The following is an 18,664-nucleotide window of genomic DNA, read 5'->3' as shown; positions in this document are numbered from 1 at the left end:
AAATAATGCTAAAAGGACATATATCCTTAAAACATCCAGAGGAGCATTTCTGAAGAACAGATTCCTATAAATAGAACTGCTGGGTCAGAGGATATGATATGCCCCTTTTTTTCACCTTAACAGATACTGACCACCAAAATGCTCTCTAAAAAAGGTTATGTCAATATCAGCAACTTATATGGTGGAATCCTCAGTAATACTAGACTTTTTTTTCTTTGTCAGTTTGATAGTCACTGTGTTTATTCTCCTTAATAACTATTCATTTGAATCTCCTCTAGAAATTATGTTTATCCTATGCACTTTTTTCTACTGGGTTGTCTTCCCTTTCATCAACTCGCAAGGGCACAATACAGTATAGATGTTCACCCTTTCTCTTATATATGTTGTACTTCTCCGCGTGACATTTATCTTATAATCTTTGTTTGGGGAGGAAGCCAAAGGCTCCCTTCCCTCAGAATTATTAAAAATGGTTCCCATATTTTTTCCTAATGGTTTCCTTAAAATTTTTTTACACTGCTATAATAAAAATAAACTTTTCTTAAAAACCTTCAATTTTGTAAAACCTTTGTAAGCTGCTCGTGTCTTACATGCAGCCATCATTCTCACTGTTTCCTGTGTGTGTGTGGCCTAGGAGCGCGATTCCTCCTTCACACTGCTAGATTTAACCAGCTTCTAAACTGAAATTATTGCTTAAATCTTAGCAATGCCTGCTTCATCAGCAAACCCTCTTACATTGGTAATCTACCATAGGTTCAAAGAGAAAAGACATACAAACCTTTTGGAAAACTATTCTCTGTTCCTTTGCCAACAGGAGTGGCAGGCAAAGAAAGCGAGGCTTGGACAGCAGAATCCATCTTTTCACAGTCCAGCGTGGGGGAACTGGGAGCCGACTTCCTGGTGACTTCCTGTTGTCTTTCCCGAACTGCTAGTTCTTGTCTTAAATCTGTAAAATGTTGCAAAGGTAGTAATTACTCACTAGAGGAAGCAAATACATAAAGCAAAGTCACATCTAAAATGCCATAAAGACAGTCTTTCTAAATTACTATTTCTTAAATATTAACAATATTTTTATTTCTAGGGGAGTAAACGAGAACCCAACTGTCTAAATGATCTTCTAGAATTTAAAAATGCTATAAACTAAGAGAACCGTTATCTACGCCCATATGCAAAAAGAAACAGAGCAGAGTCCAGAGTGAGCATGTACGACACAAAAGTATTCTTTACCAACTCATTTGCTTTTATTTGAAATGATGTAGTTTGGGGATCGCTGCAAACCAATAAAGCGCATTTTTATCATTTTAAATGGGTTAGGGTTTTTTAAATTGATTGTCTCTATGAAATATTTTGCTTCAGAAAGTCAGAATAGTTATAAATTTTTTCTTACTTTCAAAGTTGAATTTTCAACCCAAAAATTACATCTTCTTTTCCAGTTATGCAAATGACCTATAGAATATTTGCTTATTTTTAAAAATGGATACAAAGTTATCCCACTTCTGGGTATATAGCTAAGAGAACTCAAAGATCTCAGATATCTGCTCATCCATGTTCAGTGCAGCATTATTCACAACAGCCAAGAGGTGGAAGCAACCCACGTGTTCATCCACAGATAAATGAATCAAAATATATGGTCAAGATATACAAGGGAATATTACTCAGCCTTATAATGGAAGGAAGTTCTGTCACATACCACAATAAGGATGAACCTTTAGGATATTATGCTAAGTGAAATAAGCAAGTCACAAAAAAGATAAACACTGTATGATTTCACTTATATGAAGTATCTATAGTCACACTCATAGCAACAGAAAGAATTGTGGTTGCCAGGGCTGAGGAAAGGGGGGAGTGGGGAGTCGTTCAACGGGTATGGTTTCAATTTTTCAATATATAATTCTAGAGATGTTCCATAACAATGTGAATATAGTTAACACTACTGAACTGTATACTTAAAAATGGTTAAGATGGTAAATTCTGTGCTTTGACCACAATTGTAAATAAATGAATAAATAAAATACAGAAATAATATTTTATACATTATATAAATGATAAGAAGTTCTTCAGATGAAGTTCTTTTAAAAAAAAGGTGTGGGCCCTGGCCGGTTGGCTCAGTGGTAGAGCGTCAGCCTGGCGTGCAGAAGTCCCGGGTTCGATTCCCGGCCAGGGCACACAGGGAGGCGCCCATCTGCTTCTCCACCCCTCCCCCTCTCCTTCCTCTCTGTCTCTCTCTTCCCCTCCCGCAGCCGAGGCTCCATTGGAGCAAAAGATGGCCCGGGCGCTGGGGATGGCTCCTTGGCCTCTGCCCCAGGCACTAGAGTGGCTCTGGTCACGACAGAGCGATGCCCTGGATGGGCAGAGCATCGCCCCCTGGTGGGCGTGCCCGGTGGATCCCGGTCAGGCGCATGTGGGAGTCTGTCTGACTGCCTCCCCGTTTCCAGCTTCAGAAAAATGCAAAAGAAAAAAAGAAAAACTGATGATTGATGCTTCTCATCTCTCTCCGTCCCTGTCTATCCTTCTCTCTGAGTCTCTCTCTGTCTCTGTAAAAAAATAAAAATTAAAAAATTAATAGAAAAAATTAAAAAAAAAAAAAGGCGTGAATGGCCCTGGCCGGTTGGCTCAGTGGTAGAGCGTCAGCCTGGTGTGCAGGAGTCCCGGGTTCGATTCCCGGCCAGGGCATACAGGAGAAGCACCCATCTGCTTCTCCATCCCACCCCCTCTCCTTCCTCTCTGTCTCTCTCTTCCCCTTCCGCAGCCAAGGCTCCACTGGAGCAAAGTTTGCCCGGGCGCTGAGGATGGCTCTGTGGCCTCTGCCTCAGGCACTAGAATGGCTCTGATTGCAGCAGAGCGACGCCCCAAGATGGGCAGAGCATCGCCCCCTGGTGGGCATGCCGGGTGGATCCCGGTCAGGCGCATGTGGGAGTCTGTCTGACTGCCTCCCCGTTTCCAGCTTCGGAAAAATACAAAAAAAAAAAAAAAAAGAATAAAAAAAGGCGTGAAAATAATATTTTTAAACACTGGACTGAAAGTTTTACAAGCAGTAATCAAAGAACTACAAGTTTTTAAAAAATGAGATACCAACTTTCAAATGGATTTTTTATTTTTGTTTTAATGAGAGACAGAAACAGGAAGAGAGAGAGAAAAGCTGCAGCAACTCACAGTTGTGGCACTTTAGTTGTTCATTGATTGTTTCTTATACATGCCTTGACTGGGAGGCTCCAACTGAGCCAGTGACCCCTTGCTCAAGCCAGCAACAATGGGATCACATCCATAATCCCACACTCAAGCTGGCAATCACGTGCTCAAGCCGGATGAGCCACTCAAGCCGGAGACCTTGGGGTTTTGAATCTGGAACCTCAGCGTCTCAGGTCAGTCAGGCTCAAATGGATTTTTAAATAATTTTTACATCTATCTTTATTATTCACAATGCTTAATTCATAGTGTAAGGAGGATATTCTCAATCATTGCCACAGGGAGTGTAAATATATCAATTTATCAAAAAAGTAATTTATCAGTGTCTTTTATGACCCTTAAAAACATTCATATCCTTTGCCACTTCTAAGAATCTATTCTAAAGAAATTATCAAAGGAATTCCTATATATTAAGTACAAGAATCCTATTCATAGCACTATTGATAGCAAAAAATTAGCCACCAACAATAAAGGACTTATCAAATAAATATATATATAATAAATATTATACAAAATTTTTAAAACCCCATTTTAAAAGATTTTAATGACATGAACTACAATCACTATATTAAGAAGTAAAAAAAGGGAGGACACAAAAGATATATATGTGTACACAGAGTGTGGTCCCAACTATATATACATATACAAATATCCAGGTGTGTATTCTCATGGGAAAAACTGGAAAGAAACACACCAAATTTAGTGTATTTTCTCAAGATAAAGGAATTGGCATTGATTTTTATTTTCTTCTTTGTAATATTCTATATTCTACCATTTATTTTTCAAAAAGAGGAAAGGAGAATTATAAAGAAAAGTGTGAGGAGGACATTCTCAATTGTCACAGGGAGTGTAAATATACCAACTTATCAAAAAAGTAATTTATCAGTGTCTTTTATGACCCTTAAAAACATTCATATCCTTTGCCACTTCTAAGAATCTATTCACTATATGCATTCACTAGATGTATAATATGTAGACAGCATATGTGCACATATATTATTATGTGCATAACAAAATTATTCTGGTAGAAGCAAAAAGGAAACCCAAATTAAGCAAGCAGTATATGCACAGTGATAGCAGTAAGGCTTTGGAAAACAGGCCAGGACTTAAATCCCAACTGCCAAGCTGTAAGACTTTGGACAAAATGCAAATTCTCTGTGCCTCAGATTATGACCTAGAAAATAGGGATAATAATACCTACCGTCTTAGAATTGATGATGTAGGTAGTAAATTGACAGAATAAAAGCACTTAGAATAGAATCTGACAAAGTATAGAAATGCATAACTTGAACAAACTGACCCTGAAGCTAGCTTAGAACTCTGGCTTAGGGACAGGAAGGTTTAGCGTAGGTTATAACTTTTACCTCTTGCTTCATCCTTTAACCTCTGTACAGAGACCAACAAAGATTCCTTTTCATCAAGTTCACTTTCTAAAAATGCATTTCGTTCAATGGCCTGATTTAGCCTTTGTTCAAAGTCTTCCAGTGAAACTATTGTTGCCCTAAAAAATAAATTAGAATCCATGAATTAAATACTGTGCAAATAGATAATACAGAAGGAAAGTGTCAGTTTATCTCATCATTTTCTGACCTAGAAAGCCTGGCCCAGTTGAAAGAGAATGATCTCACTCCCTCTGATCTCTGGTGGCTTTTAGTGTCGCTCCTATCATGTAGGGCCACTAAATATATTCTTTTCTCTTAAATTCCCATCTAAATTCTTTCAAGTTCCTTAAAGAAAGGCCACTTATTGTACAATGTATATCTATCTCCCCACTGGACTTTAAACACAATACAATCAAGTTTACATATCTTCAGGATAACTTTTCAGTAGTTTTAGAGCATGTAAAAATTAACTAAGAATTTGTTTAAAACACAAAGGCCCAGGTCCCACTTTATTTACTTTCTTGCTACCAACCCTTTTCTTCTCTCTGCATTTCTTATCTTACTCCTTTATTCAACAAACATCACAATGTACTTGCTAGATGCTATCGGCTACAGGTAGGAAATTCCCCAACCCCAAGTCAGGGCTTGTCATGCCAGGTCCAGTATTACCAAGCCCTGTCAACTGTCTAAACGCCTCTCGATTCCATTTGCTCTCCTTCAATCTTCCGTCGTGGCTCAATTCTCCACCCATCACCTGGATTATCCCAAATGGTCTTTAATATCTCTTCCTCTCTATTCCAATTCTTCGGTATTATGTTCTCAAATCACAATCTGATATTACTCCTTTGTTTAAAATAGTTCTTAGGCCCCCACTGCCTATGGACTATCAAACACTGCACACAAGGCTGTTCACAACCTGGCCTTCACCAGGTTCCAGTCTCATCTAGTTCAGCCAGGTAGCTGTATATCGCAGTCAACGTGCAGTATTACGACCTCACACCCTTTCCCGCCTCTATACCGCTGCATCTCTCTTCACCTGGTCAACTTCAATTGCTCCTGGTAGGTTAGGCTTCCTCAATCCTCCCAGGGTACTTTAGCCGCTCCCTGCTCTGCGCCCTGGAGCAACGTGTACATTCTTTTCACTAAAGTATTTATCATATGGAATGTCCATACCTGTCACACCCAAGGGCAATAACCTGTTTATCTTTGTATCCTCAAGTCTAGCATCATGGCAGACATTTAAGAGTCACTCAAATATTAATGAAAGAACTACCAGATAATTAAGCAATAGAAATAAAGTAAGAGGAATTAAACTTGGAATGGTTAAGAAACAGCTAAGTTATAGATATATGAAAGTTTGGCAATAGTAATAGCCAGCCCAAATCAGTAATATTCAGCCAAGTCATAATGAAAGCAACAATTTTGAGAAAATTCGTCAGTACTAAAACAAAAGAGAATAAAAGGAGTGAAACGTTGACAGGTTAGCTAGGAGATAAGAGAATCCAGGTAGAAGATGCGAGGACCTACCGAAAGCGTGGGCACCGGGGACAGAGAGGGAAGGACAGAGGTGAGTGTGTTAGAAAAGCCGACAGAAACAGCCCCGGTCCGTGAAAGGAGGGTTTAATGGAAAGAAAAGCTTGGAAAGGGCATTACAGAGGGAGGTAAGGGTTTTGGTTCATTTCAATATAATAAGCCCCAAAAGGAAGGGTCCTAGGACTGCAATCTAGGTGGCAGGCTGAATGGAGAGACACACACTTCAACCACCGACCGCCCAAGGGTCCTGTGACGGACGTCAGCAGTCACCTCTTGGCCCGCTCCAGGTCGTCGTTGGCCTGCTCCAGCTCCCTCACATACTTGTGCAGCTGCTCCTTAATGGCCCGCGTCTGACTCAGGTCGTCTTCCAACACAGAGACCTGCTTGTAGCTCTGTGCATACTGATGTTCCAGTTTCTCCTGAAGGCGCGGGGACAGAGGAAAAGATCGTCATTGACATAGATGTCTCTATAATTTAAGAAATTAAGAGTTTTCTTTAATAAAAGATGCAACCCAAGGTAGGGTTGGAAAAATCTAAGGAAGTCACTCACAGTCCAAGTTGATGGTACCCTTCTCCTTTTTACAGAATTTAAAAACAATTACACATTCATTCCAAGTGCCTTCACTCATATAAAGTTTAAATGGTCAACCATACTCCTCTCAGAAAACTAGTAATAATCTCTCAGAAAAGAAGTAAAATAATGAAACCGTTGCCTCAAAAGCCCCAAGCGTGGCAGGAGAACCTCTGGGTTCTCGGGCTGAGGCAGCTCCGGGTGGGCACAAGGAAGGAGACCGACAGTTCCGAGTCCCGCCCCTTCCTGGCCCACCCCACCTTCCCCAAACCCAACTGCTGAAGTCTCAAAGCATTTGGCTAAGCAGGGGTTAAGAGCAGCAAAACAGCTAATCCTTTTACTCCTGAAAATGTCTTTTTATTTTTATTTATTGATTTTAGCGAGAGAGGAAGGTGGAGAGAGAGGAACATCGATATGCTCCGTATGTGCCCTACCAGGAATTGAACCGCAACCCCTGCGCTTGGAGACGATGCTCTACCGAGCTATCTGACCAAGGCTAAAATATGAGAAGGCAATTTTAAAATCCAAACTAAACTCCAAAACTAAAGGGACTATGAACAATAATAAAATAAATGTGTATATTTCATATAGATATAATTTTAAAGTGCCACAGAATGAAGCAATGTGTCAAAACAAGTAATCAGGCAGCTTCTGAAAATTATAGGAACTACAAAATTATAGCTAGAAACATGTTAGTTAAAAACTGACAGCTACAGAATTGCTAAGTGAACTCCTAAACTCTAAATTACCTCTCCCTCTGTTCCAGGAAAGAAAAGTTTGTCAAAAATAGACTTTAAGACTCTTTTTACATTATTTTGCTAGCTGCTGCTCTTAAGCTCCTCTTAAAGAAAATACATTTCTCATTTCAGTGAGACCCAGTTCATTAGACAGCAGAGCTACCACCGCCACAATTACCTTTAATGCCTCCACCTCATACTTTAGTCTTTGGTTATCAGCTTGCAAGTCTCTATTCCTTTGTTCAGCTTGTACTAATTGTGCTTCCAACTCGGCTTCTAATTCTCTGCTTCCCTCCTGAAATTCAACTAGCTCATCCCGAGCCTCCTGGAAGCTGATCAGAAACAAAGTGGGAAAAAGGAGTTGTAGTAGCAACCATAAGGATCATCTTGGCGATCGTTCTATAGCAATTCAAGAATTTCTGCCGAGATGCTATGTTATAATAAGATACGCTGAACAGTAACGACCATCTGTTTTACATCTCTTACTCTGTATTCGAACCTCAAGGAGAATGAGTTACACCCACAACACAATCAACAGTTCAAATGCTATAGAAATATTTACCTGAAGCCCTGGCCGGTTGGTTCAGCGGTAGAGCGTCAGCCTGGCATGCGGGGGACCCGGGTTCGATTCCCGGCCAGGGCACTTAGGAGAAGCGACCATTTGCTTCTCTACCCCCACCCCTCCTTCCTCTCTGTCTCTCTCTTCCCCTCCCGCAGCCAGGGCTCCATTGGAGCAAAGATGGCCCGGGCGCTGGGGATGGCTCCTTGGCCTCTGCCCCAGGCGCTAGAGTGGCTCTGGTTGCGGCAGAGCCACGCCCCAGAGGGGCAGAGCATCGCCCCTGGTGGGCAGAGCTTCGCCCCTGGTGGGCGTGCTGGGTAGATCCCGCCGGTTGGGCGCATGTGGGGGTCTGTCTGACTGTCTCTCCCCGTTTCCAGCTTCAGAAAAATACCAAAAAAAAAAAAAAAGAAATATTTACCTGAAACCTATGTACTCTTAGTGATCAATGCCACCGCATTACATTTAAATTTCTATATAAAGTTTAAAAATTAGAAAACAAAAAATGACAGATCCAAAAAAATAAATAAATGATTCTAGGCCCCAAAAAGACGCATATTTTATACATGCATGCCGGCTCTTCCTCATTTAATGTGTTAATAAAGAAGCACGTACTACTCTACCATACATTAGTTTAATATGTAGATAAGTTTTTCAATATAATTGGTGTCCTTTGCAATTCTATTATTTAATTCTACACATTTAAAAGCATTATTCTGAGAAGGGGCTGTCGGCCTCCCCAGCCTACTCAGGCATCTATGGAAATACAAGGAGGAACCTCTCAGACACAAACCTTCTATAACCGGCTTCCATAATAACAATGAACCAGCAATAAAAGACTTAGAAAACTGTTAACCAAAGCAGGAAAATGTATATATATTTTAGAAAAATTCCATTAAAAGAAATTTAAGACAAGTTTTGGTGCTCAAAGATAATGTAAAAGTTCCCCTGCTAATTAAGATCATTGAGGTTTTGTCAAATGCTCTTCCCTTCCCCTCTTCCTCAACACTTTCTTGCTCCAGACATGGGAACGCTTGCCTGAGGAGAATCCCCGTCTGCGGACAGAAAGCCCCAGACAGCCTATCGGGACCTTCGCAAGGCCGAGGGGCTGAGGCAGGACCGGCGCACACGCAGCAGGCCAAGGACGGCCAATGGAGCGACACGCGTAAGAGGAGGTAGGCTACCAGGGGGAAAATCACAAATGACACTACGTTTCCTTACTACTTTAATAATTTCAGTAATATGAGGATTTATAGCATTTTTGTACTATTTAAATACAAGCAATATTATGACTATTTCTAAAATCCCTATCCAAAAACTGAAACTCTAATTTTAGCTTTATGTTAAAAATAAATGCACATGCTAGAAAAGGTGTATGCCAAATCCCTCCCCTATGTTTAGAATGCTGTTCAATGTTACCTTTGTTTATACTTTAAGGACAGTTCCTTCCAATAAGCAGTTTCCTCCTTCAAATTTGAAAAATCTGGTATATCTTCACCATCCATGATTAAGAAAGCCTGTAAAATATTAAAAACAAACATAAATTATCAGAGAACATGGGAATCTAAGTATAAAATCTGGGATAACACCAACCTGCAACATTTTGGCAGGAGTTAAATGTGAAAGCTTCTAAGAGTGGTTAACTCTTTATCGTAACTGAGGCACATGAATCACGTCCCTGCACCACTCCTGGGGACCACCAATATCATGGATGAGGTCATGATAGGTGATCAACAAAGTTCTCTGGTATAAAGCACTTTTGGTCACAGCCCTAGGTTCTGGTGAATTGGCCCTATAGAATCATCCTGCACACAGGGTTCCAGCCTGATTCTGGGAATCAGTTGACAGAAATAAACTTATTGTCAGAGCTGATGCTACTTCATGCCCTTCTCTGTTGTATAACTGCTTCAAAATACCTGCTTGAAAACTCATGTCAAGTGATCATACTGGGACATCAGAACCACATTCCCAATAATTTACTATTACTACATTTCTAAAACCTTCCTGTTAATTATCTTTCTAGTCCAAAGCTTCCACCATTAAATCCACTAATCCTCCAACACCAGAGCCTTTCTCCTTGGTTCATCTCCCACAGCGTTCAGAGAGGGGAGAAAAAAATACTTATTGAATTAACCTTGCATTTGGACTGACTCCCTAAAACTCACAATTGATTGTCAAGGACAAATGAAATACCAAAGACATTGAGCTCCCTCTAGATTCATGCTTAACTTCAAGAAACAAAGTTCTGTAGGAGTCTTACCTTCTACAACCCCCTCCACAGGCTATATTATTCAAAATTGTCTTAATACACCATTCTGGTTCAGTTCTAAATGTTTTCTCTACCTGGAATGACTCTCCCTTCCTTGTACATTTATTTGTAAAGGTCCTACTTATACTTTAAAACATAGCTGCCATCTGTTCCAGAAAGCCTTTTCCGCCCTCAGGAAACAGAGAAAAATGAAAGGTTAAGTCTCTCCAGCTAGTTCTTGGAGGGCAAGAACTTATTTATAAATGCATCACTAGAAACATGGAACACACCAGAAATCCAACAAATATTTGAACTGACTTATAATCTTTCATTATTCCCTCTTTACTTTCAAAATATCACTTTACTTCATTAACATTTAGATCAGCTATTCTCAACCTGTGGGCGACCCACAGGTTGAGAACAGCTGATCTAAATGCTTATTTCAGGATGAAGTAAGCAAAAAGGTTTGTGAGTAGTTTTTTCTACTTCACAATGTACCACTATGTATTAAATCAGGATTATAAAACATCGTTCTCAGCTAGACAAAACTATCAGCCTGATGTATACCAAGCCATATTCACAGTTACTTATAAAGTTCAGTATAGGTTCCACAACAAAGACTAGAGAGCTGACGGGACTTGCTGGGGAGAGCCTTGGAGATATTACAGCACATTTGCTACCTAACATTTCAATCTTAAATATGGACAACTAAGAACCATCAGACAAATGAGAAAACCCAGTAGTACGAATAAGAAAGTCCTAGGACCACCTGACCAAGCAGTAGTACAGTGGATAGTGTTGACCTGGGAAGCTGAGGACCCAGGTTTGAAACCCCAAAGTCACCAGCTTGAGCATGGGATCACAGACACAACCCCATGGTCACTGGCTTGAAGCCCAAGGTCACTGGCTAGAGACCAAGGTGACAGGCTTGAGCAAGTGGCCACTAGCTAGGCTGGAGCTCCCAGGTCAAAGCAATATGTGAAAGCAATCAATGAACAACTAAAAGTGCCACAACTATGAATTGATACTTCTCATCTCTCCCTCCCTATCTGTCTGTCTATCCCACTAAAAAAAGAAAACAAAAGAAGAAAATCCTAGGACCTACTGAACAGAGAGGACAGATAATTCAGGAAATGAATTTTTTTTCTCATATAAGAACTCAGGAGAGTTACCTCCTAAACACTTCCTGAGACAGTTACAAAAAAAGAGAAAACCAAGACCAGGACAGCACAGAGTACAAGAAATAATGGCTCCAACCCAGGACTGCAAAGAAGAAAGGTCCCAATGATGAAGCCTCGTTCAGCAGACCCAGAGTAACTCAGCCAGACGGATGGCTCCAGGAAAAATGAGGAATCCCACATAATATGCAGATGATAGCATGACTGGGAACCAGATAAATCTGAGGTTGTGGAAAAGTACATCACTCTTGTGTCAATAAGTAAAACAGCAGCAGAAGCAGAGAAATCAAAGTGCAGTAGAATAAAATCCTGACCTTTATGTTAAACAGGACAAGGGTCTCAAGGTCTAGGCAGTTCTAAATGTTACTTCTTGTTAAATGCTAAAATAAAGCATAGTATTTTGCAGTTGCAGCTGTAAACAGGATAAATCTGATGGGAATCCAACCTGATAGGTGGGGCCAACTGCAAAGAAGAAATCAACATGTCACTGACCATACAGTGTACATATATAAGCAATGGCTAAGCCACTTTTCTGGGGGGACAGGGAGACAGAGCTTTGGCTGTGAGTCTCATCTCCTTCACTTGCTGCAAGTAAATAAAACTACCTTGTGAGGACCACATCTCATTCTTGAATAAAGCACCCACACAGGGAATCCCTTGAGTTCAGTAATACTTACATAAACGTGTGTGTGTGTGTGTGTGTGTGTGTGTGTGTGTGTGTGTGTGTGTGGCAGAGACAGAGAGAGTTAGAGAGAGGGACAGACAGGGACAGACAGACAGGAAGGGAGAGAGATGAGAAACATCAATTCTGTGTTGCAGCTCCTTAGTTGTTCATTGATTGATTTCTCACATGTGCCTTGACGGGGGCAGGGGGGATTACAGCAGATGGAGTGACCCCTTGCTCAAGCCAGCGACCTTGGACTCAAGCTGGTGAGCCTTGCTCAAACCAGATGGGCCTGTGCTCAAGCTGGCGGCCTTGGGGTCTCGAACCTGGGTCCTCCACATCCCAGTCTGAAGCTCTACCCACTGCGCCACAGCCTGGTCAGGCTATAAACCATTTTTTAAATTACTGATTTTATATTATTGAATGCAACTGAGGTAAGTTCCATGTTACAGCCATCAGTGAATATCCTACTTTTGGTTTAAATATACCATAAGTTTTGTGTGTTGCTGCCCTGTAAGGGTCTAGGATTTTTGAACAAGCTGTATTCTTTTTTATGCCTTTCTAATTTTGTAGACTCTGATGATAATACTGCTCAGCCTTGATCTTCTTAAAGTGCATATGTATCTTTTTAGCTTATATTCACTTAGCAGCCATCTCAGTCCCTTCAATATTTTCACAATCATGCTTTGGACCTGCTCTAGATTACATATGTACCTTTCTGGAGTTGAGTGGTGATATGTCAGTATTTAAACATTTTATTTATGGGTAGGGGACTTTTCCTCTTAGGTTTTCAGTACCCTCCTGTTATTATTAGTGAGTGTGTGGTTCGTAGGCCAGTGTCCTTATGGAAGGCCATAATGACTACTTAGATCCCTTTGTGGCATTTAACATTTATTTGAATATATTTCAATATGGAGTCAATCTTTCTACAAATAGAGTTAGGGTTGTTTTTATCTATAAATGTTATCATTCTCATGCCCAGTTTGAAACGTTTCTGTGTGAGGCTGATTTCTGCTGTTGTTATTGATCCATTATTACAGTATCAGAGGACCAACCAGCAGATATTACTCTGAAGAGAGTTTAGCTAAGTATTGTTCCCTGAGGAATCTCATTGTTCACACGTCTTGCTGTACTATAAAGTATCCATTTGTCCCTGATTTCTGGTTCTTAAATAGGGCCATATTCTTAATACCACTACCAACTTTTCCATCAGAGTGCCCTAGTGACTCAGATTTTAAATATCCTTTTATGTACGAATCCAGTTCTATTTCTTGTATCCTCTTTATTAACTATTTACTGCAGTGTCAAACTCTAGCTAAATTATTTAAATGTTTTTTTCATACACACTTCTCTTATTTTCTTGCCAAATCTTATGTGGACGAAATGTTGACAGTTTTTCTAGTTAGCAGGCTCCTTTTACAACTTGCTTACTGGTCCCTGAAACAGTATTATAACCTACGCCAGAAACCTTTCACTAAAATGACCATCCTCTTTTCCAGAATAAACAAATTAAAAACATTTAATCAGGGAACAAGTGGTAGGAGCAGCACAACACAGTGGTTAAGAACCAGGACCCTTAAGCCCAACGGCCTGGGCTCGACTCGGCGTGACTGCCCTCCTCACTACTTAACCTTGGGCACGTTACTTAACCACTCAGTGCCCTCCCTGCTCACCTGTACAATGAGGCTAGTAACTAAAATAGGGTGGCTATGAAGATTTAAGTAAGTTAATATTTGTAAAGTACTCACTCAGTACAGGGCTTGGCACATAGTACAAGCAGATAAACTTCATTAAATCATAAAAAACTGGCAGTTCAGTAGTGGACCTTTCATATCTGAACCCAAAATCAACATGCTTTGGGCTCTCCCAGCGCCAGCATCAGCGTGGCCAAGGACTGCTGCCTCCCTCGTGTCCACGCCGGCCACCTACTTGCCCAGGCCTGCACAGAACTGCCACCTCCACCACCATCCCTTCCACTCTCAGCAATTCGAAATGAAGTCGCTGTCACTCTGGAAGGAGACTTGCCAAGCAGATCAAGCTGGAAATGTGGCAGGAGGTGGAAGAGGGGGTGGCATCAGGCAACAAACAGCCACGCCTGAGCACAGTGCTGCTGGGTGAGCATCCTTCAAGTCCCTCCTACATCCTCTCCAGAAGCACGGCCGCTGCTGACGTGGGAATCAACAGGGAGACCCCTGTGAAAGCAGCTTCAATCGCAGAGTAACATAACCACTGCTGAATTTGATCAATAAACAGTGATGATGATAATGTAGACGGCCTCCTGGTTCAGCGGCTGCTTCCGGAGCACACCGATGGAAAATCTTCCCTGCTGCTTAGCTAGACAAGGAGGTGGCTGGCGTTCATGGAATTAAGGCAGGGCGAATGCGTCTGGCCCAGTACTTATTCCGTGCTACCAGCTACCCGAGGGGTATGTGGGAAATTAAGAGAACTAGCGTGCCAACCCTAGGGAAGAATGCAGTTGTAGTTAGAAGGTCAAAAAATGTTGGAATGCCGGTTGCGATGTTACTGCATATGAATGAGGCAGAGGGAATGTCCTGGTATCATTGTTTCAATATGTCCACACACTCCCAAAGAGCAGCTGAAGAAACACAATTCTTACAGATATTGTGGTCTCCAATGAAGGCATTCCAAATCTGGCCACTGCAGAAATGATCAAGGAAGGAGCAATCATCCTTGATGTGGGAATAAAAAGTCAAGATCCCGTCACTGCTAAACTGAAGTTGGTCAGAGACATGGATTTTGACAGAGTCCAGAAGAAAGCTGGTTACATCACTCCAGTCCCTGGCGGCGTTGATCCCATGACAGCGGTGATGATAATGAAGAATCCCATTACTGCTGCCGCAAAGGTGCTGAGGCTTGAAGATGGGGAATACGGAATTCTAAGGAGCTCGTAGTGGCACCTAATTAACGATTAGGTTTTCTGTGTCACGAACAGTACTCCAAGCCAGTTCGAGGCAAAACAGGCCAACAGAAATGCAGTATTTTTCATTTATTCTGCTGACATGGTTTTAAACGATGCTTTGTAATTACTGAACGTTTAAATGGTGGATGTTTGCATACCCAGGTCTGCAGTACCTCACCAGAGAACGTGCACTATCATGCTGGGTCCTGTAATCTAGCCATTAGAGAAGCCATTAACCTAGTTATTAACATGGGGGACACTGTCACATTGAGAATGGCTGCTTACTTTGACAGATCAATTCAGTTATAATTTTGCCTTTTCTAGGCTTGCATTCAAGTGCTATTCCAATAAGAGTTCATACTCACTTTAGGGTCCAAACCTTTTGGGGTTATTTTTTAATAAAACACTTCTAAGAGGAAAAAAACATTTCGAATTTTATAACATATAAATAATCCCTTAAAATCAATCACTTCCAGAAATTATATGCATATTCCAGTGATACCACCATTGCTGAAAACACTTCTCAACCTTTTTTGGAAGTCTTGAACAGCCAGATTAAAAACTAAGGAAAAAGTTATGCGGTCCCACCTCATTTTTAGGGCTTCTTTAACTGACAGTATTCAGCTTTATTACTCCAATTTTATTTACCAGACTTACATTTTCTAAAAATTTAATTTTTTACAAATGACAAAAGTTTGCTACAGCTGTGGATATTCAAAAGACCTTTTCAGGGGCTGCAAAGACAGTCTGTTCAGTTTGCTTCAAGTTACAGTGTGTGAACACTGTGTTATTCGAAACCATGTAACTAGAGCCCTTAAGGCTATAAAAGTTAATCAAGTGGAAAACTAGACTGCTTTAAAAAAAGTTTTCATGATACATCCGTAATCTTCTGTAGCTGAAACGAAGGCAGGTAATTACGTTCTCCCCTCTGCTACCCAGAACCTCCCTCAGTACCATTTCTCATATGGATAGAGTTATGAATCTCTAAAGTATAATAACTTTTACATGGGGCATTATCATACTGTATATGACCTTCAGGTATCTAGCAACTGACAGATCAACTCATTTGGGTATAAAATGGCCTGTCCAAAATACTGTATTTACAAGAAACTTCTCTTTGTGCAATGGTAAGAAAATCCATTTTATATGATATTGTCTTGTTAATAGTTGTAGAATTCACTAATGAAGTTGTAAATTCTTTTGGACCTCACTGTAGGTCAGCAATTTTCAACCTTTTTCATCTCATGGCATACATAAACTGTTTACTAAAATTCTACAGCACCAGAAAATACACTTTTTGCCTATTTGACAAAATAAAATAGGTATTTTGATTCATTCATACCAATAGCTATGGTTGTGTTGACTGCTGTCATTTTTTTATTTGACACTCTAAAGGAAAAGAGGTCAGTGCCGCTTACTAAATAGTCAGGTATTGCATGTTTTAAAAATTCTTGTAGCACACGGGTTAAAAATCGCTGCTGTAGGTAATACATGCCTTTTTACCAAAATTCTTCCACTTCTCCCAAAGGTGACATTTACAGAATGTTTAACTTTACAGAGTCAATCATAAATAAGAACTCTCATTTGGTCCTGGCTATCAAACTTCTTCTGTCTGCCTTATGAAGTGCTCAGAAATGTATATCAGAAGTAATTTTAAGCTTTAAGTAACCAAATTTACCTCAACATAGTTTAAAATGAAAATAAAAGTTTTACGGATGTCATGAAAGCAAGCTCTAAGTTTCCACTGAGGTTTCTACATATTTTAAGTCTTCTTTATCCAACTTCAATTTAAGAGTCAAAACAAAATTTTTTTAAAACAGCTTTGTTCGATTTAGCAACTTCTGTCTGGACGAGGTCAACCTCTAACCAGGGCTAGCCAAGTTTTCTCTGGTCCTTATGCTCTCCAATTTTAAGTACAGTACTAATAACAATTCAGTAGCGATATCTTATTCGGTTCCCCTTTACTTCTTCTCTTTAACCCATGATTTAATATGATACCAACAAGTTCACGATTCAGTAGAGTCATTACCCTATTTCGTAATGGATTAAGAACACAATTTGTCATCAATTAACCAGCAACCAGTAAACATGTTTCAGAGAAGGATCCTTCTTGGAACTAAGTAGCATTTCTTATCCTTGGTGTGTCTGCTGAAATACATATATTTGAATAAGTCTTCTACTAGCTTCTGGTATATTTTTGGCAAGTCAAATTTTCTCCTTTGCTTTGTAGCTAAGAAGAGTATAAAAATCCCACCCCCAAAAATCCCCTAACTCCGAGCCTAGAGACATAAATTCTGACCCAAGCGAACCCAATCACAAGTTGGTAGAATCCATAGTATAAATCCCTCAATAACTTCCACCCCACCCAGGCTCAATTTCCCGATCCGTCACATGGCGATAACGATCGGGAACAGCCACCAGAGGATGAGGTTCAGAAGAGACAAGTATTCTAAAACGTGGGAAGAGGCTGTCGTGAAAGGACCGTCCTTCTTTCCTTGCTTCGCAGAACTTAAAGGTTACTTCGCTGCTTGCTAGTAAAAAAAAAAAAAAAAAAAAAGAGGCGAGCACAAGCAACCCAAACCCGTCTGGTGACACTTCTCTGAAGTCCAGAAGGGGTGACCGCTTCCGATCTAGCCTCCACGGGTGAAGCGAAGCGAGCTCCAATGCAAGCCGGCGCCGAGCAGCCCCTCCAGCCGCAGGGCTTTCAGGGGGAAGGGGCGGGGAGAAGGTCGGCACGCTCGGTCGGGCTGCCACTCCAAAAGAGCCAGTCCTTGCGCCACCAGCGCCCAGGCCCACGGTGCCACGTCCCGGCCTCCATCCACGCCACCCCTCACCCCACCCCCGACCGCGGGCACATCTTCCGAAGGCCACCGGGCTCGCTCCCGTGCAGGCGGCCCTAGTGGACCACACCTCGGACCAGGGCGGCCAGCGGGAGGGGGGACAGTTAGAACGGTTGGAACAGTTGCCCCGAGGCTGACCGCCCCAGAACCCGGCCCAGGTTCGGCCCGGGGGCCCGCAGACAGCTCCAGGGCCCCGCAGCCTCCCCAGGGGCAGGCCTCGGTGGGCGCTGCCGGCCCGGCCCGGCCCCCTCTGAGCGGCCCGGCACCGCACGCTCACCTCCAATGTCTCAAAAGCGCATGTTCGCCACCACCCGACCGACGTCTCCACTCCGCCGGCCTGACCAGCCCGCCCTACAGCTCGGCTCCGGTCCCCTCCGCAGCCTTGAGCTCCACTCCGCGTCCCTCCGCGCTCGGCTCCTCCCCGACACGTCAGGGACCGCCCAGGTGTCCGAGGCCATTCTGTGACGCACGGGGACAGGGCTCCGCGCATGCGCGCGCGCCGGCGTGCGGGCCGCCGGGGCGGGACTGTGGGAAGGATAGCGTCACAGGGGACCGGGCGGGCCGACGTACTGACGTCAGCCTGGCGGCGAGCCCCCGACACCGTGGTGTGCGAGGATTCGGCATTCGGTGTCCCCGCTAAAACGCTCTGCTGTTCGGGGAATGTCGCCACCATGGGTGAGAAACAGCCTCCCAGTTTTTCAGCCACCAGGGTCCTTAAAGTGTCTACTGTTCCCGTTTATACAGTGAATATTGGCTCAGATCTCACCTCCCAGGCCGCCCCGACCACGGAGTAGAAACCAGGGGTATTCTGGTCCCCCCTCATCACTCTCACCGAGACCGACGTTGTTTTTA

General features: G+C 42.1%; 1 protein-coding gene and 1 pseudogene across 2 annotated transcripts in view; one reads left to right on the top strand and one right to left on the bottom strand.

Annotated features, from left to right (window-relative positions):
* The window catches only part of NDEL1 (nudE neurodevelopment protein 1 like 1), a 30,086-nt gene extending 11,836 nt beyond the window's left edge, over window positions 1-18,250 (bottom strand). Inside the window, exons 1-6 of one of the 2 annotated variants that reach the window (XM_066364855.1) lie at window positions 18,090-18,250; window positions 9,382-9,479; window positions 7,585-7,738; window positions 6,369-6,517; window positions 4,548-4,684; window positions 776-943 (exon numbers count right to left, since the gene is read on the bottom strand). In XM_066364855.1, the coding sequence (XP_066220952.1) occupies window positions 776-943; window positions 4,548-4,684; window positions 6,369-6,517; window positions 7,585-7,738; window positions 9,382-9,467 (694 nt within the window). In that variant the 5' untranslated portion in view covers window positions 9,468-9,479; window positions 18,090-18,250. The remainder of the gene's footprint in view (window positions 1-775; window positions 944-4,547; window positions 4,685-6,368; window positions 6,518-7,584; window positions 7,739-9,381; window positions 9,480-18,089) is intronic. The other variant, XM_066364854.1, reaches the window with a different exon arrangement.
* LOC136392385 (bifunctional methylenetetrahydrofolate dehydrogenase/cyclohydrolase, mitochondrial pseudogene) lies at window positions 13,904-17,549 on the top strand (annotated as a pseudogene).
* Window positions 18,251-18,664: the final 414 nt, after the last annotated feature.

This window comes from Saccopteryx leptura, chromosome 2 (assembly GCF_036850995.1).
Source record: "Saccopteryx leptura isolate mSacLep1 chromosome 2, mSacLep1_pri_phased_curated, whole genome shotgun sequence".
NCBI lineage: Eukaryota > Metazoa > Chordata > Mammalia > Chiroptera > Emballonuridae > Saccopteryx > Saccopteryx leptura.
Note: the sequence above shows the minus strand (reverse complement) of the source record. Positions and strands in the feature narration are given on the sequence as shown.